This window comes from Bombus vosnesenskii, unplaced genomic scaffold, assembly GCF_011952255.1.
Source record: "Bombus vosnesenskii isolate JDL3184/JDL3185 unplaced genomic scaffold, Bvos_JDL3184-5_v1.1 scf7180000015345, whole genome shotgun sequence".
In the NCBI taxonomy this organism is placed as follows: Eukaryota; Metazoa; Arthropoda; class Insecta; order Hymenoptera; family Apidae; genus Bombus; species Bombus vosnesenskii.
Genome location: NW_022883949.1, coordinates 1 through 25,441, shown reverse-complemented (window position 1 = coordinate 25,441; position 25,441 = coordinate 1). Strand labels below are relative to the sequence as shown.

Genomic DNA, 25,441 nt, shown 5'->3' with positions numbered 1-25,441 from the left:
CTAGAGGATTTGTTGGAAACCATCAGCGTAAATCTAAAGGCGCTCGAACACCTAAAAGAGCCCGTCACATCAAACATAGCGAAGATCGAATTGATCGCGTCGAAGTTGCCCTCGTCCAGCCTGCGTAAATGGCAACGCACACTGCCCCGCCAAAAGGTGCCATCCTATCAGCATCTGATAGACTTTCTCAAAACACGGGCGAACGGGACTCAATTCCTCTCTAAAGAGAAGGAATTAAAAGGGTCAACCCACAAACACCACAGTCAGCGAACAACAATACCGCATGGGCGAACCCTTGCTACAACCAGCAGAACGGTGGTGTGTCCGACCTGCAACGGACCTCACGAGATCAGACACTGCAAAATCTTCAAGGCCAACTCAGCGACCAAACGTTTTCAGATCGTGAAGAAGGCATCGTTGTGTATAAATTGCCTAGGCACAGGACATTCGCCGACACAGTGTACATCGGGTTCGTGTCGTATCTGCGGTCACCGACACCATACTTATCTACACCGCGAACAAACCCAGGTAGACTCACGGTCGTCGAGCGGTCGATCTTCGAGCGGTCGATCGTCGAGCGGTCGATCGGCAAGCGGTTGGTCGCCGAGCAGTCGGTCGTCGGACAGTCGCTCATCGAGCGGTTGGTCGTCGGGCAGTCGCGCACCGAGCGGTCGGTCGTCGGGCAGTCGTTCATCACACAAGCGAGCCTCCACCGAACAATCACCATCGGGATCATCGAAGTCGCGGTCGTCCCACAAGTCGAGGCGAACATCCGACACTTCACGGAAGCATACATTTTCGGCTCCAAGAGGCACGAAAGAGCATGCCTCGTACGAGTCACGCTCAGCCCAGATCCAGAACACCACCCCAACCTCCTCGTCCAAGTCCCAACCGGGGCAAAACTGACTATCCGAGACTACGACAGCAAGGGCGATCGGACTAACAAACACATCTGCCCACACCCCTCTGTATCATGATCTGTTGGCCACAGCACAGATCAAGGTTTTGAACAAACAGGCACAACCAATCCGAGTCCGAGCCTTACTCGACACTGGGTCTTATATGTCTTATATGAAAATAAAGCTGTTCTTTATTTCAAATAATTGAAGTAAATAAATACAATGAGTTTTATATTTTATTATATCTTATATTATTGTTATATTGTTATTGAAAAAATTGATATAATCAACAGTTCTTCCTGTTCTCTTGATTGTTTCTTGCTTGTTTCAAACCATGATAATAACCTACAAAAGAAATAACATAGTCCATTGAAAATTTAATATACAATAAAATACTTATATGAAATAATTACCTGTGTAATATATCATGTAACCACTAATATACCATGACATCAACATACTTGAAAGTGCGTCTGTATCATTATCTGGTAATCTACATTTTATTAAAGTACATTTAATGTTGTTTAATACAAGTTGTACATTTTATTGTTAATACAAGTTGTACAGTATTGTTTAATACAAGTAAGTACATTTTATTAAAATTTCGTATTTTTTTCCAAATAAAATGTTAAACTTATTCCAAATTACTTATTAATATTAGAAGTATTCAGCATTCCATTAGAATTTTTAAATTGTACTTACTCGGCCATTAATTGTGGTGGTAAAGGAGGTGCAGGTGGCATTATATCAGTCATCGAATTGAAAGATGGTCCCGGTATGAAGTGATGTTTATACGCATTTGCTTCTTCAGAGTCACAATCCCTTTTTTCTACATTATATTTTTTCGAATTTACATTTGTAGAAAAATTAGTCTCACAAGTCTCATCGTTCTCTTCATTGAATTTCTCTTCCAAAGCTTTCTTTTGTTGTGCTATTTGACTTTGCAAACCTTCTGATTCTAAAAGAGAACTCAACTCGACGTTTTGTGTATTACCATAGCCTAAACACAGAGTAAAAGAAATTTTTGTCATTTAATAGAATGACTGAGTGCCATTCGGTTACTGTCCTTACAGGCAATGTATTAGAATTTCCCGTGCATAAATGTATATGTATAAATGTTTGCCTTGATATATGTAGTAATAATCACTCGTCTAATGAGGAGAATTATATTCCAAGCAGCTAATAATGAACAACAAGTAACATGCATGTTTATGGTTCATGACCCTATATCCCACGGGTCTCCCCATAGACATTGACAGGTACTCCTGCCCAGTTAAGGACCTGCTGAATGACACTGTGATAGACTATGCGAAAGCCTTTACTTCATATATATATATATATGTATTTTTAGTACATTTCTTAATTGACATAACCATCATGCTAAAGGTATTACCTACAAGTTTTACAACACACGTGCTGTTGAGGTTATTCGGTGTGTAAACAGAGAAAACACGTGGATAAATTGTAAGGTAGAAAATATATTTAAATAGAAGTGTAATAAGTAAAAATACAATTTGAGCTGGTCCGGATCCGCACGCTAGCTGTGTTACCTAATAACTGAAAAACCCCGAAGCCAACGTCGCCTGTCTACTGTTTATGGCCTGACTTCGTCGCAGTCTTTTGTCTACGCGCTGTCGATGGCTTCAGTGCTTGAGAAAACTAAAAAGACCAGATGTAGAGTTTTCTTAGAAGTGGTAACCACTTCAACACGTGCCATTGTTTTCGTAAATTTTTGATATTATAGCTTCATAAATTTCTCCATCCTCTGAGTATATTGCACGATAAGGTGCTCCTATGATCCATTTCTATAGAGAAAGGATGTGTATACAAATAAATATAAGTAAATAGCAAAATAAAATAATTTGCTTCTTAATCAATATATTTAATAATATTCTGTATCAAATTTGTAATATTCTATCAAAATCACAACCTTGTGTAATTTACTTGCGTGTTTAGGCTGCTTAAGATTTTGTAGGCTTTCTTTCGGTTGAGAATTTCCAACATCCATTCCCATTCGCTTGATAACTTCTTCTTTTGCTAAATATATTGCTTTATCATATGCTTCTATTAATGCACTATCATCCCAAACATTATCATTGGCTGTGTCTGTATCCTTTTGAGATAGCAAATTATACGTTATTAATATTGATACAAGTATTTGATTATCAAACTATTGCAAATTATCATATATGTCATTTTTCAAAAATTGACCAAAAGGTAATGGATACTGTTAATTACTATTATGCTAAGATCTTGTACTAAAATAATGATAAAACCATTACGTTTCCATTACCATACATACGTTTCCATTTCCTCGTATAAAAAGAACCTTCATATCATCTGCCATTTTAAAATAACATCATTTAAATATTGAATTTGCTTCTGAAATATTAATTTGTCTCATTTCTTTAACTCTAACACATTGTAAACAATGATGACATTATACCAACTATAATACTAAAAATCTATTCCCCATTCATTCGAAAGATTATTTTTGAAGCAAGGTTAACATTGAATGTTCCCAAACTTCAATAACTGTATTTTACTTTCTTTACAATATCTCACAATATATTAGAATACTATAAAAAAATATTGTATGCACAAGAAACTGTTTATAGCGAAATAGCAAAAGAATTAATCACATATTATAACTAAAACGAGATTGTTAAGTAGATTATATTATACTGCATATGCGTTAGTGTTTCAGCTGGTAAATATAGTTTTTATATCTGAAGATAAATAAGATTTAATTCTATAAAATTGCATAATGAATTATACATATATCTATTACTATTCGTATTTCCCCTTAGTTGGATGTTGTCAATAGCATCAATCACGAACATATAAATAAATATAGAAGAAACCGTTCGGCAATGGAAAGGGAAAAATGAACATGGAAGACAAGAAAGTTTTCTTCATATTTAGCGTATGCGTGATACGCTTTGAATGTCTCAGATAAAGATAAAGATACTCTGCTCATTTCTATTTGTTCCGCAGAACGAGAAATTTGTTGTCTTTCATATTGGTTTTTACGATTCAATTCTTGGGCAGTTTTCCCTAGCGAGTGTCGGTCCCTGTTTGATATAACCAGACCGTAATTTATACAGATATGTATTATAGATATATATTTGTAAAACTGAAATCAGATGAAATAAATGTTGCCTGAGGTTTTAAACGTTTAATAAAAACAATATTTCATTTGGAAAAAAATGTAAGATATGTAAAATTACACATTGATCATTTTGCTGGTCTTGTATCATAAAACGTGTGGCCCGAAGAGCACGTGTCCGGTAGAGATACGTCACTTGTGTTAGGAATCGTTTTATAACCTATCACAGTAAGCGAACGTCCCAGTATAGCAGCCGAAGAATGCCGTGGAAGTTTTTGTACAAAGTACAATTGATCTCCAATTGATATTTTCCGCAATACTTATCTGGTGTTCGGTCAGGGTGTCCCATACTCATGATATTTATGACAGTGGAATGGCGTTAGTAAACCAATTACAAAAATTTTCGAGATCAATTCTCGGTATTGCATCAAATTATTCAAAATATACAAGCAACACAACGTTGCCCTTTTTGCAGGCAACAAGAGGAATATCGACCACGCAACCACTTTCAGAAAAACAAGAGTAAGTGATACAAATTTTCTTGTGCTTTCCTTCTTCTTTTAATAGAATTTCAGTACTTACCTTCCAATATAAAATTGGTGTCAAAATAATAATGCTAATAATAATGTCTAAGAAATTCTTCTCTTTGTAGGAGTATAACATCTAGAAAAATAACATAGTATTAATAGAATAGTATTAATAAGAACAACATTGACAGTGAACAACTAAAAATATAACACTGTTATAAATATATGATATACGAATTTTATTTATGCATTATTAAGACAAGTATATCTTATTTTTAAATTATTTCTATTATCATAAGTGATACATATAATTAAGGTATAATTAAGAGAAGATTAATTGAAGAAACACAAAAAATAAAGAAAATAATTATATTGAGATAATTTTTATCTTTCATAAATATTATTTTCAGAGTAAATATAACGTTTGTTAAAGCAAGTGGAGAGAGAATCAAAGCAAAAGGGAAAGTTGGAGATACTATATTAGACATAGTAGTAAACAATGAAATTGATTTAGATGGATATGGTATGTTTTAAAGAAGCATAATTTACTTAATTTAAAATAAATAATTTTGAGGTAGAAAATATTTGAAAATTTTAATTTTTATCAAGTTTAATATTCTTATTATTTTTAACTTTTGATACTTTATTATATAATTATGTTGTAATATTAAAATATAATTGATATAGGTGCTTGTGAAGGAACATTAACTTGTAGTACGTGCCATTTAATATTTTCGAAAGAAGTTTATGATGCACTTCCTGACAAACCAACAGATGAAGAATTAGACATGTTGGATTTAGCATATGAATTAACAGATACGTTAGTTCATAATAATCAGTATCAAATCATTCACATTATTAATTCTATTACCTTTTAATATTTTATAAAGTGAATTTTTCTATTTAAATTTATGTAAAAACAGGTTAGTATTGGGTATTTTGAAATCTGCATCTCAATGTAGAATTTCAAATCGCTATCTCTGAATACTACGAAACTGAAATTATAATAAATTTTCATAGTTTTTTATTTATGACCCTATAATCATTACAAATCTATGTTGGAATTAGCATATTTACAATGTTGATTTTCAAATGGATAAATAGAAATCTTATTGTGTATTAGTATTAATTTGTATAGCAATAAATATATTTATTGACATATTCAGTTATATAATATTTAATTTCAGGTCACGGCTAGGCTGTCAAATAGTAATGTCTAAGGAACTAGATGGAATTGAGGTAAGAGTTCCATCAACAATTAATGATGCAAGAGCATAACTGAAATTATCTATAGGTTTTTGAAAATTTGTATACAATGTTATACATCTCTTGTTAAAAAACCCTTGTTATAATTATTAAAATATTGGTATTAAAAAAATATAATAAAGAATCTTGTGTTTAAATGTGAAGCTTATATATATACATATGTTATAGTATAATTGCAATTTTGATATTTGTACATTGCCATTGTAAAAAGCCTATCCAATTATGAAGAAAATATATCTTTTATTTTTAATATACAGGGTGTCAATTTTAAAACGTTCATCTAAATTATTTTCGTTACTATTAAAGATAAGAAGAAATTACTAAGGAAGACTTAAATGGTTTTAAGATGTGTACTTGGTTATGATAAAAAAGACTCTTGTGGAATAAATTTTGCAACTTCTGAAAGATTAGATAAAAGCTTAGAACCTAAAAAATAATTTGAAATTAATTTCGTTTAGATATACTGTTTGATTTCTTAGCTATGGGCAAGTTTAAAAGATCATCAAACTCATGGTCAACAAAACAACAGAAATGTACATGCAATGCTTTTTCGTTTCACAACAAGTTATCTGACACTATCATCATTTTCGTGGCACATGCAACATTATCGATTCAGTATAGTAATGTTTTTGATTAAAACAAATGTCTCGACATTGGAGCAAAATATTTCAACCTTTAAGGACTAAAATTAAAACTTATGAGTTTGTTTATAATTTTAATAGATTTTATTAATATTGTGTTTACTGGTTTATTAATTACAAGAAAGTTTGTAAAAGACTGAAGTTTTACGTAAAAAGTACAAATATTCTTTCAACAAAATTAGTCAAATCACATCATTATTTATACATATTGTATATAAATAAAATATGCGGATATATTACTTTACCCTAGAATTAAAATTCAATAATATTGAAGAATCTTATTTATTCAGATTTTGTACATTATCGCTTCTAACCTCGGATAATAGAACAACAAATTAAATATTTTTAAACAAAAAAACTTTGTTCCTTTGTTTGATTTCCCTTGCTCGCGTTTCTTAACTACTTAGATATAAAATACTTACGTTTTCGAAAATTCATACTTCACAAGCTACTAAACGCTTTATCTGTTCAGAATAATTTATTGTTTTCTTAACTAGGTACATACCAAATACATCTATTAAGTTGGTATTTCTCATAATTACCAGTACAGAAAGCTAAAACACTTTTGTACTATGCTTGTTATACATGGATCTAACAAATAATTTAACTTGTGTATTGTCGTTTGTATATTTTGTTACGTGTAAAATATTCTATTTCTACACTACTTACAAGTTCGATAAAGTGTACATTACACATCGTGAAATTTACATATTTTCACTTGGTTACCCTGCCCAATTCGAATATAATTCAGAACGTATGTGCTATATTTATATATTCTGCATTTGTTTTGTATATTATGTACACTGATCTGATCTTTGTAAACGCGAGTTTTACGATATTAATGAGAAATTTGCCAATTTAATGGAAGTTGTTAATTTTTTCTGGCACGTTTCACGTTAGCAGACATGTTTCTTAAGTTACAGTCGAAAAGTGTTTTTATGTAAAAGAATAGGAATGATCAAGTTATTTTAAGATGACAAGATATTTCACGTCTTCTATTTAAATATAGCGTTAAATTTTAATTCCGTCAATTCGTATATACTCATACATCGAATTTCCTTTTCTCATGTCATTTCTTTTCTTTCATTTCACATTTAATTACAAAGATAAAGTGTAAGTACGTTCCTCATAAAATTAATATCAAATGTCGCAAAATATACAAAAGTAAACTAAGAAGAGGGGTACATATTATTACACAAACTGTCGTTCATATTGCATATGTACATATGCAGTATAAAAACAATACTTTTTAGTTTTTAATCTCTTGTTTAAATAATCCTAATATCTAAATTTGTATCGGTCATTGATTCGATATAACTGCGTTTATTGGAAGTAATTAAGCTATAGCCTGCGCACAAGAGAAGAAGGAACAAACACGTATAGTATACACGCTTAAATAACAAAATTAAGTCAGTTTACGTTCAATGTGAACTTGATCAAAGTTCCAGTCTCGAATTATAGAGTTTCTTACTATCAGTTTACAAAATTCGATATTACGATTATGTACCGTATTTGAAAAACATAAAATGCTTTGTTCAATTTTAAATAAAACTAATATTTACCAAAGCGAATACGAAAAAAATGTTATCATCAAACTCAATTTTCAATTATCAAACTTAATCCAGCACAAATACAAATGTTATTCGTGCTTTTTTACTTTTACTACTTTTCAACTCTCTATAGTTCGAGATTTGAGTTCCGCTAACTTTCTTTCTACTGCGCATGCGCAACAGGAAAACTTGAATTACACGTAATAGTCAAAAATTCGAAAATCTTATCCTTTCGTGGCAGCGAAAGTAACCTAGGACTAGAGGTTCCATAACATTAATAATAATAAGGCAATAATATTAATATTAATAATAATGTAATCGAGTACTACTAACAATATTAATAATAATAATAGTATGGTAATGGCAAGATACACGCGGGTATAAATTAATCATTCCTTTCGTAATATCTACGACGTCTTCGGGATATTCTTTAGAAATTACTTTATTTCTGGTCAATATTCATTAACGAGCAACTTTTCTCTCTGTTTCTTATCACGATTTTTTTCACTTCATCACAATTGTACCGTTAGAAATTATTCAAAACATTGTTAAAATGTCCATGAAATATATGCAATTGCCGTATTGAATAAGCGAGTAATGAAGTTGCTGTTTCACTGAATAAAAGTGAAATCTCCAATGCGTGTGCTCAAGTATATAAGTTAAAAAAAGATTGGTACATCAATGCCTATTATTCTTAATCAATATTCATCATTTAACAATTAGGACCGAATTTTTACAAACCAACTCTAAACCACGACCCAATTTACAAATAAAAAGATCGATGTGTAAATTAACTATCAACTATTAATCTCCAATCCTATGTGAAGATATAATGTTCGGACCAAATTTCTAAACTAACGTGGACAATTCATGCGGACTATTGGTGGTTGCTGCGCTACTTAGATCCAATGTGGCAGCCGGAAGACCAGAACTGACGCTGCCGGTTGCTTCCCGTGGCAAATGCTGCGATCTATTTAGCTTATTTCCAGGACTCGGTGGCGATCTATCTGCTGGTGTATCCGGTGGCGTAACCACGTTTCTGTGTCCGCTCACGTTCAGATGATTGTGCGTCGCCGCGATCGGAGCTGGCGATGAGAGCAACAAGGGCGGTGGAGACATTGACACGTGTCGATGATGATGATGGTGATGATAGTGTTGGTACTGTGCAGCTCGGCCGTGCGTTGCGTGGCTGGTATTTAGTTGGTTCGTCACGGGCCCGACTTTCGTTGGGCAGCCAGCATGGTGGATGGTTAACGGGCCACGTAGTTGTTGTTGCTGTTGTAGCTGGTGCTGGTTCTGGTGCTGTTGCAGCTGCTGCTGACGCTGCAGCTGTACCGCCGCTTCGCACTGTTCGCGCGCTAACGCCTTCACGGCATTCGTCTTCTCCTACGAAATAAGAATGATAGGTTAGGTTGTAGTCAGGGGCCATAACAAATTAAAAAAGTTATAATATAAGAATTTACATTTTAGTTGAAATGATTCTAGTTACGAATAAGTATTAAAGATGATTCAAATCTTTTTCGTTACCGATAACCATGGTGAAAACTCTTTTGGATTACTTTCAGCCATTGTCAATCTTATTGTCAATACTACATGCTTGAAGTAGAAGGAGGGGTACAGAGAAAAAGACTTTTTCTCAGCAAATATAATCGTTACTCAATTATTTTGTTCAACAGTTTTACAAATCTCCCAAAAATAAACGAGAATACGAAAATACACTGAATATCGTGTGTATGGTTATTTATAAAATCCCCTTGAAATAGTTGCGATCGCGGATCACATAAACAAACGAACCTGTCATTCTACAGAGTATCTTTTTCGGTGAAATTATGCAAACGTAAATGTAACTTCGGTAGAACTCCTCGAGAACTTGTAAGCTTATATCACTCTGACCCAACCAGTCCACTCTAAAGTGTATAATTTATAAAAGGGGATTATATTAATACGCGGAGGATGTGGTAGGTGGTAAGTTTTGCATATGAATGTTCGTTGATACAACGAATGGTTAAATGGAGGTTTTCATGAATGTGATAAGGACTAGATCGAATGTTTTAACACTTATAACTAGAATGCGTATTTTTATACAAGTTTGTAGTTTTACGAACATAATCAAAGAAATAAAATTTTAATCGAGATTTGTTTTCTTATATACGTATATTTTAGCGCATTTTATGCATTTTGCGCCATTTGCGTACTTTTCAATTTCGCACGAATAAAATAAAGATCAGCAATATAATTATAACGCTTCTTAAAAATGTGAAAAATCCTGGTTTCCTAAAAGCTTGCAATTGATTTCAGAAAAATTTTTATGAACTCTACCAGATAAATTATGGTAACTCTGAAAACAAAATTTCACGATAAAATGATTTCCGGGTAAAATACACATAAAAGATGATTTAGACGTGTTTGAACGTGTTCGTTTTCTTTTTTAATAGCGATATGTTCTTACCCTCTGCCACACGAAGACGTTATGGACCATTGCGCATCCACAAAACACGATGCCAAGGCCTATGAAAACCGACGTAACGATTGCCGGTGTGACACCAATTACCTCTCAGAGAAAAGACATCGACTCCCGACTGTCGGACGCCAACGCCGCGACGCATCTTAGTCCCCATCAGAGATAAGGCCCCAACCCCGACTTTCGGACTCCTTGGAATCCACACCAAACCCCCCAACATCCCCAAGCCAGGGTGTATATAAGCCGAGACTTCACCCAGCCCGGGGAGTTCTCGTTCTAGTTGCTGTTCTTGTACAACACCCCTTTCTCTGTTCAACGTTATTCTACTGTAAGTGCCAAAGTCATAATAAAGTTCGATAAAAGAGAATTAATAGTTGGGCTACGACTCAGCTTTCTTTTCTCTCGCAACCCAAGTATCCATTTTACGTGACACCGGCGTCGAATGAAACTGGATGAATGTATACAATATCATACCTGAAAGCATTGTTAGAGGATCATTATAACACGTATGCCATAACAAGCGGGACAAAGAATCAGCGCAAATACATATTCTCAATACATATAATTCTCGAAGCGTAAACTATATACATATGCTTTTCATTGAAATTTTCAATACTAGTCGCAAATTATTTTTCAATTAATTTATTATTTAAGTCTTTATATATCAATTCTCGACGAATAAATTACTTAAATTATAGAGAATCTATCTTCAGACAATAGAGAATTCAATATTTTTGGTCGTTAAGTAATTTACAAATTTCTAAAACGATTACGTTCGAAGTTTTGGGCAGTATTTGAAGTTTCTAACATGACATTAAAAAAAATAAATAAATTTTATGATATAATTAAAAAAACATTGTGGTCTATCATAATTTCTATTCCGTCAAATTTATTAAAACGCAGTTTTCTTCTGAACAGAGTCAAAATGTCCGTCTTGAATCGAGTTCAACAGCTTAACGATCGATCGAGCGAATGATAGCTGTGTAAACTAGCATGACACAACGTAAACTTTAGATTAGATCTCGATCCATCCACCAGCCGTATTCATGCATGACATGAATATTCTGTTTCAGCTCTTTATAAATTAATCTGTTAAAACTTCCCTAAAAGACGATCATTTTTATTTTTCTAAGAAAAATAATGACTATTCGGCGTTAAAATTAACTTTATTTCCATTGGATTTCTAAACTGATTTCATACACTCAGAGATAGTTCACAGTATCTTTAGGATTCATGCCTGAATTCAAGAAAAATTAAACGTATAACTTATGTACTAGTATCTTTCAAAAGGTTAAAGTTGACAGAATTGAAGGAATTGGTTCTTACCAGTTAGAAAGACGGGAATGCTAATGAAAAACCCTCCGACAGCACATATCCGGCTGATGGATGATTTTTGCAGGTACTTGTTACTCCTGAAACAGACAAAATTTGAAGTGAAAGTCAGTTTCACGATTCTATGATAATTGAGCGAAATATAAATGTTAAGGAAATTCGAGGATTTGGGAATACAAATTATTGACTATATTTCCCACACAACAGTTATACATCTATATTACTCTCTGACGAACGTCTTGCACGCACGCTGGTCGCCAACCGACTATCCTAGATTCTTCTAACATCTGGCAACAGTCTTTTGTCTCCACTAAGTCCTTGACGCCCTCTAACCCTTACACACACACTCTCATGTACAGTGTAAATGTATCACTTCCCTAACAATAAAGGAACCAGTTATTTGTTTAACAGCCAAGAATCTTTCAAAAATTCTACTGTAATTGATACTTCAAATATATTTAGTCAGACAAAGGATAATCATAATCGCAATGTTAATCTTAACTTTAATTCAAGGATCAAACAGTATCATTATACATATAAAAGTAAACATAAGTCTATCCACATTATTGTTATTATTATTATTATTATATGTTATTCTATAATTGATTTTTATTTCTTTATTATCAATATTATTCTATTTTCTATAATGATTCAATTATAGATCTTATTTTTTGTCAATCATATTTCACTGAAAAGATCACTTTGAAAATAATCTAATAGTAAAAAATGAAAAATAATCTTTTTCTACCTTGTCTTCATTTTTTACAAACTCTGTCCACCGCCGTAAACCTATTAAATGCAGGAAACGACAAAGCAAAGCTGCTTCACATAATTCCCCGCTCACGCAGTGTCAATCAGCTCACGACCGCAAACGATACTGCTAATTTCCAGCGACCACGAACGATTTCATCGTAATTGCCGGTGTGAAATTTACCAATACGTGCTCGAATTGGTCAATAATGGATAGAGCGCTCTTGCACACACTAATCTACCAACAAATAATATTGACTCAATTGAACAACAGCGCCTAGATTAACGGACAAACCGCATGTTCCAAACAGATTTACAATCACGGCAGAAAATACATGCCGTTATAGATGTTTCCTGGTCAAGACTAATTTCCAGGCGTTAAGAACATTGTGACCGGAATCTAGGAAGAACTAGCACTTCCTGGAATAATACTATTGTGTCCTCGATGAATGTCTCTCCGCAATGCCCTCGAGTGAGTTGTTTTTGTCTTTGGTCGTACGACGTCCGGGATGAGAATTCGGGGAACGGTTTTGCGCTGCTTTAATACTCGCACAACCATCCATCCATGGGACTGCATCTTTTTAGGAGGACCAGTGATTAATCTTTTCCCACTCATTTTCATCTCTAATTTCTCATGAGGCTAAGATTCCTGCATCTTTTATCATAATAATTTATTAATACTATTAATAAATTGAGACAATTTTACACGTCGTATTTTGCGTTATAAGATGACTTGTAATTTGTAAAATTTACCTGTAAAATTCCTTTGTTTGTTTTACCGAAGCAATAGTTGGCATTTCTATACGACAATAAGAATTTGTTAATACTAATAATTTGTAAGGTTATCATGTTATCATTCTTCTAATGGATAGTATATTATTGAAACTTTTTTAATATTGAAACGCGATATTTTTTTGGAGAAGAAGTGCATAGTAGTAAAGAGTTGAATTCTACGGACGTAAAAAGTGGACATAACATTTTCTGTACATGGAGTCGCCTGGCCTAAACATTTTATGATTTCCGGGCAAAATACAGACGAATCCAGCGCTGATTTTAAAGTAGCTTCATCCAAATAAGCCACAATAAGAAATTCCCACGAAACAGTTGCGTTCATCCCCTTTCGAGGTCGCCGACCTCTTTGAATGCGTTTCAAGAGCGTCGTACCAATGAAACTTCGAGTTCTAAACTAATTTCTCAGCCTTTTGCGTTAAATTTAACCTTCCGCGTTAGTGTATTTCGGACGAGCTCCTATTTTACGCTTTCGTCGACTTCACCAACGTAACATGCAGCATCCGCAAGTAAAACTGTCTCTTAAATTTGATGTGACACCAATACACGACGAGAAGAATCACAATGCCATTTTTATTCCACTTCGTTAATTTTTCGTCGTAAGGTTTAGCTGTAAATAGGATTAAAAAAATTTAGATTAACGAGGAATTTAAAATTGATCTGTTAAATCAACAATTTCCATTAGTTGTCAATAGATTTTATAAGCTTCAGATTACTGAGAAATTATACACATTGCAAAATATTTACCATTGGTTACCCACGCTACACGTAAATTTGATCAATCTACCAATGCACTAACACTGCAATAAATTTCTATTGCAACATTCCACGCTCCTTTGCCGCACCTTAAACTCCTCGCTAGATTTATTCCACCTTAAAGTGTCACATAACTCCTACGACACCGATATCAAATCTTAAACTCCACCAAATTCCAGAGAAACTTGATTTCGTCGAAAGTAAGAGATTAAACTTAAAAAGCAATTTATTTCATCTTTAAACTATCCCAAACTTCTTAAATATAATTTATATATATAAAATATTATACACTTATTGTGTGCATTATATATTTCAAGAACTTTGCAATAAAAAATAAAACTTATTACATTTAAGATATGGTTATATTGCACAGGCTCGAATATGATAAAGAGGTTAAATAAATGTCTCGAATCTCCGCAACAAACTCACACAAACCACCTAAAACACGTATACACAATGTGCATTCACTACGAACTCGACTCCCATTCCCTGCCAAAATCACAGGCATGCAGAGTCAATTTCACTGCTCGAGCTAGTTGAATAGGGAAGAAGGTCGAGAGCTGGAGTTAAGGAGCATAGTTGGTAAAGAATCGCGTGCCGCCGCGCCATTAAGATCAAGCCCACGATCTCAACAATAAATATTAGACGGTTCTCTGACCTGCATTTCGCGTGCGACTCGGGACGATTCAAAAACGCGTAAATTTCCCATGAGTCGAATCAAACGTTCGCGATTTATCGCATTTAGGTTATATCGATATTGTCCACGAGTGGAGGCATTCAAACACAGATTGCTTTGTGTCACTCTATCGTAACTGCCCGTAATACATGATAATTTAATTTCGAATTCTTTCGAATATATGCACGTAACGAAAAATTTGTATTGGTTAGTCAATTGCAGACCAACCAGTTGTTAGCCAGTGAAAATAATGTAGATAATAATAGTGAAGAATTAGCTCGAGAAGAGTAAACAAACAAGGCGCCTTAATAAAAGGCACAATGTGGATCCGCAAAGTGATGGGATTTCGGCGCATGCGCATTGTTTCGCATCAACTTACAATTAGACATGCACGAAAGCTTCATTTCTGCCGCATACATACTTGGATTCGCGTGCATGAAATTCACAAAGTAGGTTATTGCTTGAAAAACAGCTTTAATCGAGCGAAGCTTTTAACCAGACTGAAATCAAGTCTTGGTTTCTTTAGAAATTCAGATGGAATAAGAGAAACCTATTTTATCTGTGGATAAAGGTTAGGCTGCATCGGTTGGCTTATATGACTTTCCGGTGACTTTGAAGGGTAATACGGCGCCGGCGGTCGAGAAGGTAACTTCTCTATTGAACGAGATCTCATTGATCTCGTCTAAGCAGGAAGAGTCTGTCGGCCCTTTGATTTTATACGAGTCTTTCCATTCACGATCGTGCGAGCTGGCTACAGTCGACGACACGGACCCCCGACAAAACTGTCTGAGCCTATTCAAGGCGACGTCAAATAGTTTCACTCGGAGAGATGAATGGAGATAAGAATCACCGGAGCGTCTCTGCGCTTCGATGACAATGATATTTGGTAAATCCTCTTCTTGTTTCTCGTTTTGAAAGAAGGTTGTAAAGAAGAGTGCTACTAGATCGTCTAGGGAAATCACACGGTATATATTGCGTAATGCTATTGATTTATCAAAAATAACAAGAGGTTAAGGAGCTTTGGGAAGGTTGATTCAATTTTTTATAACCTGACATCTCTTTGAACAAATGTCTTAAGAAACGCTTGAATAAAATGTTAAAAAATAATAATCTTTTAATGAAATAATCATCTAAAATGAAATCTTTTCCTGTATTTTTAGACAATAAGATTTACTATATCCTACGCCATAATAAGAATCAATTTGCTATGAACTGGTATCTCGGAAATTGTAAGAATTCAGAAAATATAAGGAGGCCGGAAGAGGTAAATGAAATCCACAGAAACATTGACCCAACCTCAGCCCAGTTAGCCAACAAACTAAAATATCTCGCTGCCTTTTCTATATTTACGACCAGAACGTGGTCATTAATTGAGTCTAGCGACTGCACCGTAGACGAGTCACTGACCGATGTTGCTTTAATGGATATGCGGAAAATCACGTGTTCCAGGTTCCAGGGATGTAGTTGTTTTCATTTCCGGAGAATACGGTCGACTCGCGTGTGTATACCAATCTATCTGAGGATAGGTGTTCGTTAGAATTACTAACTATATTACTTTCAACCTTGTGATTAAAATTTTTAAACGTCACTTAATAGCAATTCAGTCGAGTAAGTACAAACTTTCAAATGTCCTAATTTTCAAATCTTTATATTTTTTAATCTCAAAGATATTTTATTATTTGCCGTAGATCAAGCTTCGTGTTACCGGTACTGTAACATTACAATCCTACGAGAAGCAGAAAATAGTGAAAAAATCTGACCTAATAGATAGTAGTCAATATTCCTTTGACGCGTCTTATGCGAACCGCAGTTAGAGGAAATGCAAATAAGCTCTTGCGAAACGGTTTGCCGCACGACAAGCCTACGAACAACGCCCAATGCAAGTTCGGTGGGAGTTACAGGAAGAGGGACGTCTAAAATCAACTAGGAATCCCTATTCAATCGTCTAATTTTCGATTCCGGCATTGAACTTCCCGAAGAAAATTAAATACAATTCCGACTCGAGATTTAATTTCAGTCTCGTAGCTAATGCAATCTAATCGCGTTTGCAAGGCTACGCTTCCGGTCAGAAGCCACGCGCTTCGATCGCGTACTTTCCGCATCGGAAGCGTACGCTTCGGTACTAACCGCGTCGATTTTCAAAGGAATCATTGGACACCGGAAGAAGAAGAAGGAGTAAGAATAAAAGCACGTAAACCGGCAGGAAGTCAATCGAGACAAAATCGATATCGTTGAAAGTCGAAAAAAGACCCGAATTTAGGCTACAGTACATATTCGAATTGAATATATTCAAGGTTTAGATTTTCTTCTCCTGAAAATTATAAACATAAATGAGTCGACAAGCGATCTTGAAAAGCGTCTGTTCCATCTAGATTATGTAAATTGCGTGAATTACCGTTAGCCATAATTCATAATTTATCGAAAAAGCGCGCTTCTTCTCAACCACGCTTTCCCCTACCAGCATCGACATTATCGGCAGATCGATAAGTATCAAAATACCACAAAGATATTAATCTCATCTTTCTTCTAACCGCGAAAAAATGCCGCGCAAATGATAAAACAACAGATCAGCCAGAAACATCGAATTCTCTACGCTTCCGACTGCAAGAAGAAAAACAAAGTTATTTGTGTATGATGGAAACGTCTCTGGACGATGCTCTTGTCACAGACGAAATTCGAGCAGCTGTATATAACAAACCGAAATTCCGAACGCCTTATCGCGTGTGACCGTCCGGTCAGCATCCGTTCTCAGCCGCCTGAGTGGCATTCGATCACTCCAGCCGTTCTCCGAATTTTACACTAAGTATAAACAAAACCTTCTCCCACTCCAACGAATGGAAGAATATAAATTCTCCCTTCAAAATCATCCAGTCAGTCTAATAAAAAAATTCTTAACTAATCCAAGTATCGAAAGTGTATCATCGCGAACCGAAAAAATTGTATAAATTGAGTAAAAAATAAAAAGAACTTTATCTCCTTGTCGGAAATTAACAAGTTCCTTACTTTTTACCTTAATTTTACACGACACTCTTAAGCGGTCGAGTGCGCGCGAGAATAGCATCGCGGATCGGCATTTCCACGGTGAGGATTGTAAAATGGTTACGCAGATGATGGATCATACGCATGGACCGTAGAGACTATCGTGAATGATGGATCAGACACACATACGCGTTCTTCGCTCTTCCGATATTCTTCGTAACAACTGCTGCGATCTCGTCATTGGAAACGATCTCGGGAAATTCAATCGAATATCGAGGAAATTTATAGAAAGCTACAGCTGTGTTCGAGTATTATTCTAGAGAAAAGTGGTTAACTCTATGAGACTAACGATACAATACGTCTCAAGATAACTTTTAGGAAAATGATTGTACCTTTAAAATTCTTTCGACACTTTTCGGTATATTCTTGTCATTGATTCTGAAAGTATTTGATTAATTTGCTGGTTAATAGGAAGTTGGTTAAAACCGAAGTTAGTTAAAGAAATAAGTAAACACGAAACCCGTGGATACTCTAGACATATGATTCTACCTGCACGCGACAAAAATATTCATGATCTGAACAAGGAAAGAAGTATTGTTAGATTCGCGTCATGCTGCAAATGAAAGATTTACAGCTCGAACCCAATTATCTGTTACATTACATTCTCGGGCACGTGTAGGCTGAACGTCATGATATATGAACACAAGTATAGAAAGAACAACATGGATATTTCGCGCGAAGAAAACGAAGCTTCACATATACAGTGTATAACCACTCGACAGTATTTGCTCACGAAAAATACGAGTTGTTAAAGTCTAACAAAAATTACGTATACAGTGGCAAAGAAGAAAACTGTTATGCCGTTTACTCTTATTTCTAATTGACAGAAAGTTGTCAACGAACAAAGAGCGCTTTTTCTTATTCTCTGTACCTTCGCGATGCAATCACAGAAATTCTCCAAAATGCTTCGTGTCGACTAAACAAAGAAAAAAAAATGGCAGCTGCTAAGAGCAAACTACCTCCGGAATTTTCTTCGTTTCTAAGTGAACCAGGAAGAAAGAAGGGAAGGGTTAATGACGCCGAAACTGAAGGGTGGCCACGGATCGTTTGAAAGGGGCCACGACAACCGTTACGATTCAGTCGCGCCTGTTCCTCTTCCTAGGTTACCACGCCGAACCATTGCGCGCTTTTACGAGCGTTCCCGCGATAGTTTCCTGGCACTTGCTCGTCCTTTCAACGAAGGGTCGATCGGTTAATTTAAACTCTCGAAGGCTTTGTCCAGTCGGTAACATCGATAAGCTTAAGTCGAAATACGGATTTCTCGTAAATTCAGAATTTTATTGCCACCAGGATGTATATGGAGGCGACAGATGAAGAACACGATGTAAATTAGATTTCTTGCTTTTATAGAGAAGCAATTTTTAAATTGAACACCAGTCGTCGATCGGTTCTGTAGATCGTTTTTAATAACAAAATAAATTTGGTTAGTCCATAAAGGTTTGTTCGTGTGAATCTTCCCATAGATCATCCGTAACGTAAATACCGCTATAACCGGCTGCAGATACATTTTCCTTGAACATGTGGCGGCACTTGACAGTAAACTTCCCAACAGTTTACGTCGCTTGACGCACGACACAAAGACCCTATACCTGCGGACAAGATGATTGCCAGATGTCGATACATTCGTACCGAATATTTCCAGCTAGCCTAAGGACCGCTATAAATCTTAGGATTTATTTTAGCTAAGGTCCTCCAAAGAGACAAACAGTCTTTGTTTATCAGTCTCGAAGTCGACCACCTACCACGGGGACACACGAGAAATCTGCTATCTCTCACATACGACGCTGCCCGCTAGCAACACCCTCTCAAGGGCAGCTAGCATCCTTTTCCAACGACCAACACGAATTAGCCAATAAACATTAACGTACATTTCCCTCACTTTCCGAACCAAAGCTTTTCTCAACGAATCCGATGCCTTCGCATCCTTAGACACATCCCAACGAGTCTTCCTCCGCAGCAGCATCGCGACAAAAATGTCAGTCTATTACCGCGAGTTACCGCAGTATATCACGATCGTTATACTTACACGGTTCGAGCCGAATAATTATCTAAGCTCTCGACATCTCGTGCAATCATTGTCCGCACTCGCAGCGTATCTCGAATCGTAGCTATCCAAGCTCTATCTAATAACCGCGCATTCGCGAACCGAATACAATCGCGAATCCTGCATCAAGTGTACTCATTGACATTAGAGTGAATAAACATTTATCGTTCAAGAAATCTGAGTTTTCCTTCCGACCCTATCACGACATACCACCTCAAATTGGAGACCCCGACGTGATTATCCCCGAGTGCTCGTGAAACGTAACACAATGAATCTAAATCAGTTCGAAATGACCAATAACGCCCACTCCGCACGTACGAAGGCCGGCGGGGACAACGCAGACTCGATTAGCGCCCTTCTCCGCGTGCCACCGTTCTGGTCTGACGACGTCGACTTGTGGTTCAAGATGCTGGAAGTGCAGTTCGAAACTGCCCGGATCACTAGTGACCAAGAAAAATACCAGGTCGTCATCGCGAATCTCGACAAGTCGCACGCGAGATTAATTCGAGACGTATTCGACGCCGCACCGGCGACAGAGCGTTACGAGTACGTCAAAAAGGAGCTCATCAAGCGATTGGGAGAGTCGTACGCCAAGAGACTCCGACAGGTAATCGAGAACGAGCAAATGGGGGACAGGAAGCCCTCTCAGTTTTACCGTGATCTCAAAAGCCTAGCCACCAATTCGTTAGCAGACGATGTCATTTTCACCGTCTGGGAAGGTCGACTTCCACAGCGCATACGGAGCATCCTAGCCTCTGTACAGAACAACGATCCGGACTCCCGCATACAAATTGCCGATAACATTTACGAAGCCACCCTGGAATCAGGGCAGATCGCCGCGGCCAGCGCAGGCCGACTACCTGCGATAACCCTCCCACCTGGCCAGAATAGCGGAATAGGCGACGCCATGGCAGCCTTCGCCAACTTGGTCACCGAGCGGGTAGCGCGAATGGACGCCCATATGAGCGAGATGCGAGCGCTAGTAGCCGAGCAAAGAAGCAATGAACACCGTAGGGCACGAGTACAATCACGCTCGCGTACACGATCCCGCCGCCGTTCGCGCCCTCGCGATACGCTGCGGCAAGACGGGCTGTGTTACTATCACACACAGTTCCGAGAAAGCGCGAGAAAGTGCACACCCCCTTGCTCCTGGAACTCGGAAAACCGGACCAGCCGTCCGTAAAAGCGGCAAACGACGACGGTTTGGCATCTCGCCGCATATTCGTAACGGACAAGAACTCGCGGATCTCCTACCTCATCGACACCGGCGCAGATGTTTGCGTATACCCGCGCAACAAGCTACACGGACACGTGAACAGAAGCGAGTACGAGCTGTTCGCGGCCAACCTGTCCCGATGTCCCTATCATATGTCAAAACACCCATCATCGGCATGGATTTTCTAAGCCACTACGGGTTGCTCGTGGACCCGCGAAACAAAAGGCTTATCGATACGATAACACAGACGTCATCAAGGGGATACACCGCCACAACAGACGAAGCGTCCGACAAGACCGTCATCGGCGAATCACCATACCACCAACTCCTGGCAGAATTCCCGGACCTCACCCGCCCACCGATCTTCGGAAAAGAGAGAATTCGACACGGTATGCTACACCACATCGAAACTACACCTGGTCCACCAGTCTACAGCAAACCGCGTCGGCTTGCACCTGATCGACTTAAAGAGGTAAAAGCGGAATTTGAACACATGATCGAGCAAGGCGTGATGCGACCATCGAAAAGCCCGTGGGCATCACCCCTGCACGTAGTGCCGAAAAAGGACGGAAACCTGCGTCCATGTGGCGACTACCGTGCGTTGAACGCCCGCACCGTACCCGACAGATACTCACCGCCACATATCGAAGACTTCGCGCAACATCTGCATAGTAAGCGAATCTTTTCAAAAATCGATCTAGTCCGCGCTTACCACCAAATTCCGATTGCGTCCGAGAACATTGAAAAAACCGCGATAACAACGCCTACCGGACTTCTCGAAACAACAAATATGATGTTTGGACTTCGGAACGCCACGCAAACATGTCAGCGGTTCGTCGACGAAATCATACGCGGGCTCGATATCGTCTACGCGTACATCGATGATTTTCTCATAGCCTCGAACGACGAAAACCAACATCGCGAACATTTGAAAATCTTGCTCAACCGTCTCAATAATTACGGCGTTGTGATAAACCCCACGAAATGCGAATTCGGCGTGCACGAAATCACATTCCTCGGATACTCGGTAAACCCCGACGGAATTAAGCCGCCGCCCGAAAATGTCGAAGCGATTGTAAAATTGTCGAAGCCCGCGAACGCCAAGCAACTACGTAGGTACCTCGGTATGATAAACTTCTACCGACGTTTCATACCGGGGGCCGCAAAAACACTTGAGCCGCTCAACGACCTGTTAAAAGGCGCGAAAAAGGGCAACGCGCCCATCGAGTGGTCGGAGCAGTAGGAAAACAGCTTTCGCGAATCGCAACGTGCACTCGTGGACGCCACGATGCTGGCGCATCCGATACCAGGTGCGCCTATCAGCCTCACGGTAGATGCGTCCGACTACGCAATGGGGGCAGTATTACAACAACGCGCGAATAACCAATTACAACCGCTAGGATTCGCAACGAAATCTTTGACCCCCGCCCAGCAAAAATATAGCGCGTACGATCGCGAACTACTCGCGATATACACCGCAGTCAAACATTTTCGACACGCTTTAGAAGGCAGAAACTTCACAATATAGCGACAACCGTTGCCTCGGCCCTCCTCTCTACATAGATAGCTCGTTTCGGCGTACCTTCAAAAATAACGACTGATTAAGGACGCCAGTCCGAATCAAACCTATTCAACGAACTATGCCGGTTGCTCGGCATTAAGCATTTACGCACAACAGCCTATCACCCCGCATCCAACGGAATGGTAGAGCGCCTACATCGACAATTAAAAGCAGCAATAAAATGTCACAATACGAGCAACTGGGTAGAAGTCCTACCAATTGTTTTGTTAGGCATAAAAACCGCTATCAAGGAGGACCTGAACGCAACGGTAGTCGAAATGGTTTACGGTACTGGCATACGATTGCCGACAGAATTCTTCGTACCAACGAAGCAACAGGCCAACTCGGAATTCGCGAACCGTTTAAAGGAGCGAATAGAGAAAATCAGTCCTCACCCGATTACGCGACACGGCGAGAAGAAAACCTTCGTGTTCCGCGAGCTCGAAACATCACCATACGTATTTATACGCCATGACGCTCCAAGCTCTATCTTATAACCGCGCATTCGCGAACCGAATACAATCGCGAATCCTGTATCAAGTGTACTCATTGACATTAGAGTGAATAAACATTTATCGTTCAAGAAATCTGAGTTTTCCTTCCGACCCTATCACGACATACCACCTCAAACAAATAAATCAAAATCGTAAAGTATGTTATAAATAAAATCTGACTTCACGAGGTGTTGATCCCTCATAAAAGAAGTCTTTTATATCTCGCAGATGATTCATAACATGACGTCTACTTTAACTTGTTCCTTATACCTCCTTGTCGAAAAAGTTAATAGTTTACAAATTCGAACATTACATATGTGACGGAAGAAAAGAGAGAGAGAGAGCGTTTCGTCCTGGGACTACCGGTGGACTTGTCAGTAAGGCTATGCTCGGTAGTCCCTGCCTTAGACGTAGAGTGAGTCTCGCTAGGTGCGGTATTTATATCAATCGCTCGTATATTCGACCCCTAGCGAGTTAGACAGACAGACTCGTTGTCGTCGTAGCCCTCTAGTGTTGGCGGTTGGTACCCGCGGCTCGACCTGTCGGCGTCCTATTGATACCGATCCGCCACACATATCTACATAACATCGGCCATTATATTTGCCAAACCAAATTTGTTTTCTTGTAACATTCTGTGATTAATTAATGCTACAACAAACTTAATATAGAGTGTCACGTGCAAAATTTGCACGATAAATCAGATGACTACGATACAATCTTCAAATACGATCGTATCTTTCGTATACAAATTGATAGTTTCCACCTAACTGACAGATTTTTATACCCTTGGAAAAATAACGTCTTGACGAACAATTCACGCCAATCAACGCCAAGAATGAATCACGCAAATTCTACTGGAAGTCCTCTATTCACTTTTTCGATTTATCATCAGCTGGAAACATCAAAATTATCGGCTGGTGATTGGGAATTAATCGAAAAATAAATTACAAGCATTGAGACACGCGAGTGCCCGTTTCTTTCTCTATTTTTCTGTCTGCTTGTTGGAATATTAAGGCGCAGTCACGGCCCGCCAAATTTATTCCCGTTCCGTAGTGCCCTGTGTCGGTGAAAAAATTTGAAATGCCGGATTCGAAGGCGTGGAATGCCAACAGCCACGACAGAGAGCCCTCTTCTCTCTTTCTGGTGGAAAGACGAACGGGTGCACGCGTATGCTCGGACGCTCTGACGCACGAAGAACCGCCCGTGAACAGAAACCAGACACGCGTGTAACGTTAAACCGGGCCGTCGATGAAAAACGAACAAGACTTTCGCGACCGATGGGCGTTTTCAATGACAGATCGAATCGTTCAGTTTCACGGTTCGTTCGGGGTCACAGTAGCGTTCATCTGGGCATAAAAACGCGCTAGAGACGATTTCTCATACATTGGTTAAAGTTGATGTGTGTTTCGGCGAATTGTCGTTTGGAGGAGCGATACACCTAAAGAAACGCACATATTCATAAGAATCTACGTTTCGTATTCTTCGTATCGATATCTTTATTTTTATTGGTCGTATCATATTCGATGTAATAGTTGGTTTTTTAGCTAGTGAATTAACAAGATTTAATAAGAAATTTAGTACAAATGCTCCATGCGTCGTGTTTGACACGTCGTTGTTAAACTCTCATTTATGGGAAATTCAAAGCTGTATTTTCTCACCCAGCTTAAACCTTACGAACTCTTTTCACACGTTTCACCCGTCATTGAACGAAACGATGAAAACGTTCATCCATCCACGTCTCTCCAGTAATAATCCAATTAACCTGTTTCCCCAATAAGTCGAAATCCGCGATCGAAACGTGAGATCGCGAAGAAAAATGCGCGCCTACTTTAGGATCGCGCCATCTAACAACGAAAGAAGAAAACTTCGTGAGCCTGCTGTTCAGCGTGTTCGCGCCAGCAGCACCAGAGATCCCTTATCACGGACCATTTAAGTAATGAGCCGGCACTTAGCAGCGCCGCTTGTCTTTCATTCTTCTCGTGTCTCTGTGATCGTCGTCGCCGTCGTTGGTGTCGTCGTTGGACCTGTGTCATACTTCGGCTTTTTTTCCTTTCATCCTCGCGTCTCAGACTCGGTAGCGTGGTACGGAGGGAGGGACGGGCACCGAGCTTCGAGTGACAATGAGCAAGCGAAGAGGAACGGCCGTCTACTACTGGGACCCACCATTAAAGTTCGTGCTTCTTTCGGAGCACGTCTGCACACCCCAGGGCTCCTTCTCCTTCGCTAACAATGCCACTTTGCAGACTTCGCAGTTATCTTCGGCCGGACGACCTTCGGCTAAGGCTTCCTAGCTGGCGTGCACCAGAGACACTGACCGAGAACCCTCTTGCT

The 25,441-nt window shown here is 38.2% G+C and overlaps 3 protein-coding genes and 2 long non-coding RNA genes across 5 annotated transcripts; 1 reads left to right on the top strand and 4 right to left on the bottom strand.

The window, feature by feature from the left end:
- Nucleotides 1-1,109: 1,109 nt before the first annotated feature.
- Nucleotides 1,110-3,356, bottom strand: LOC117241174 (survival motor neuron protein-like). The gene is made up of 7 exons (XM_033507150.1): nt 3,202-3,356; nt 2,830-3,012; nt 2,610-2,704; nt 2,293-2,315; nt 1,602-1,899; nt 1,313-1,392; nt 1,110-1,244 (listed from the first exon to the last, which is right to left on the bottom strand). The coding sequence occupies exons 1-7, from the start codon at nt 3,244-3,246 to the stop codon at nt 1,186-1,188; spliced, it is 783 nt and encodes a 260-aa protein (XP_033363041.1). The 5' UTR covers nt 3,247-3,356; the 3' UTR covers nt 1,110-1,185.
- Nucleotides 3,357-4,381: 1,025 nt separating this feature from the next.
- Nucleotides 4,382-6,055, top strand: LOC117241173 (adrenodoxin-like protein 2, mitochondrial). Its single transcript, XM_033507149.1, has 4 exons — nt 4,382-4,530; nt 4,946-5,058; nt 5,223-5,355; nt 5,723-6,055. Exons 1-4 carry the CDS (start codon nt 4,382-4,384, stop codon nt 5,811-5,813), a joined length of 486 nt encoding a protein of 161 aa, XP_033363040.1. The 3' UTR covers nt 5,814-6,055.
- Nucleotides 6,056-8,779: 2,724 nt separating this feature from the next.
- On the bottom strand, nt 8,780-10,774 carry LOC117241170 (dual specificity tyrosine-phosphorylation-regulated kinase 1A-like). The gene is made up of 2 exons (XM_033507147.1): nt 10,442-10,774; nt 8,780-9,378 (listed from the first exon to the last, which is right to left on the bottom strand). Exons 1-2 carry the CDS (start codon nt 10,469-10,471, stop codon nt 8,842-8,844), a joined length of 567 nt encoding a protein of 188 aa, XP_033363038.1. The 5' UTR covers nt 10,472-10,774; the 3' UTR covers nt 8,780-8,841.
- Nucleotides 10,775-10,885: 111 nt separating this feature from the next.
- Nucleotides 10,886-12,586, bottom strand: LOC117241171. Its single transcript, XR_004494917.1, has 3 exons — nt 12,534-12,586; nt 11,780-11,865; nt 10,886-10,927 (listed from the first exon to the last, which is right to left on the bottom strand). It is a non-coding gene; the product is annotated as an uncharacterized LOC117241171 (long non-coding RNA).
- A 348-nt stretch (nt 12,587-12,934) lies between these two features.
- Nucleotides 12,935-14,326, bottom strand: LOC117241172. The gene is made up of 3 exons (XR_004494918.1): nt 14,072-14,326; nt 13,289-13,934; nt 12,935-13,190 (listed from the first exon to the last, which is right to left on the bottom strand). It is a non-coding gene; the product is annotated as an uncharacterized LOC117241172 (long non-coding RNA).
- Between the last annotated feature and the right edge of the window lie 11,115 nt (nt 14,327-25,441).

Coding starts and splice junctions, on each gene's coding strand:
- LOC117241173 (XM_033507149.1), top strand. CDS start 4,382: ATGGCGTTAGTAAACCAATTACAAAAATTTTCGAGATCAATTCTCGGT. Junction 4,531..4,945: donor CCACTTTCAGAAAAACAAGA/GTAAGTGATACA, acceptor TATTATTTTCAG/AGTAAATATAACGTTTGTTA. Junction 5,356..5,722: donor GCATATGAATTAACAGATAC/GTTAGTTCATAA, acceptor ATTTAATTTCAG/GTCACGGCTAGGCTGTCAAA.
- LOC117241170 (XM_033507147.1), bottom strand. CDS start 10,471: ATGGTCCATAACGTCTTCGTGTGGCAGAGG. Junction 9,379..10,441: donor ACGTCTTCGTGTGGCAGAGG/GTAAGAACATAT, acceptor CTTATTTCGTAG/GAGAAGACGAATGCCGTGAA.
- LOC117241174 (XM_033507150.1), bottom strand. CDS start 3,246: ATGGCAGATGATATGAAGGTTCTTTTTATACGAGGAAATGGAAAC. Junction 3,013..3,201: donor TTATACGAGGAAATGGAAAC/GTATGTATGGTA, acceptor CTATCTCAAAAG/GATACAGACACAGCCAATGA. Junction 2,705..2,829: donor ACGCAAGTAAATTACACAAG/GTTGTGATTTTG, acceptor CTTTCTCTATAG/AAATGGATCATAGGAGCACC.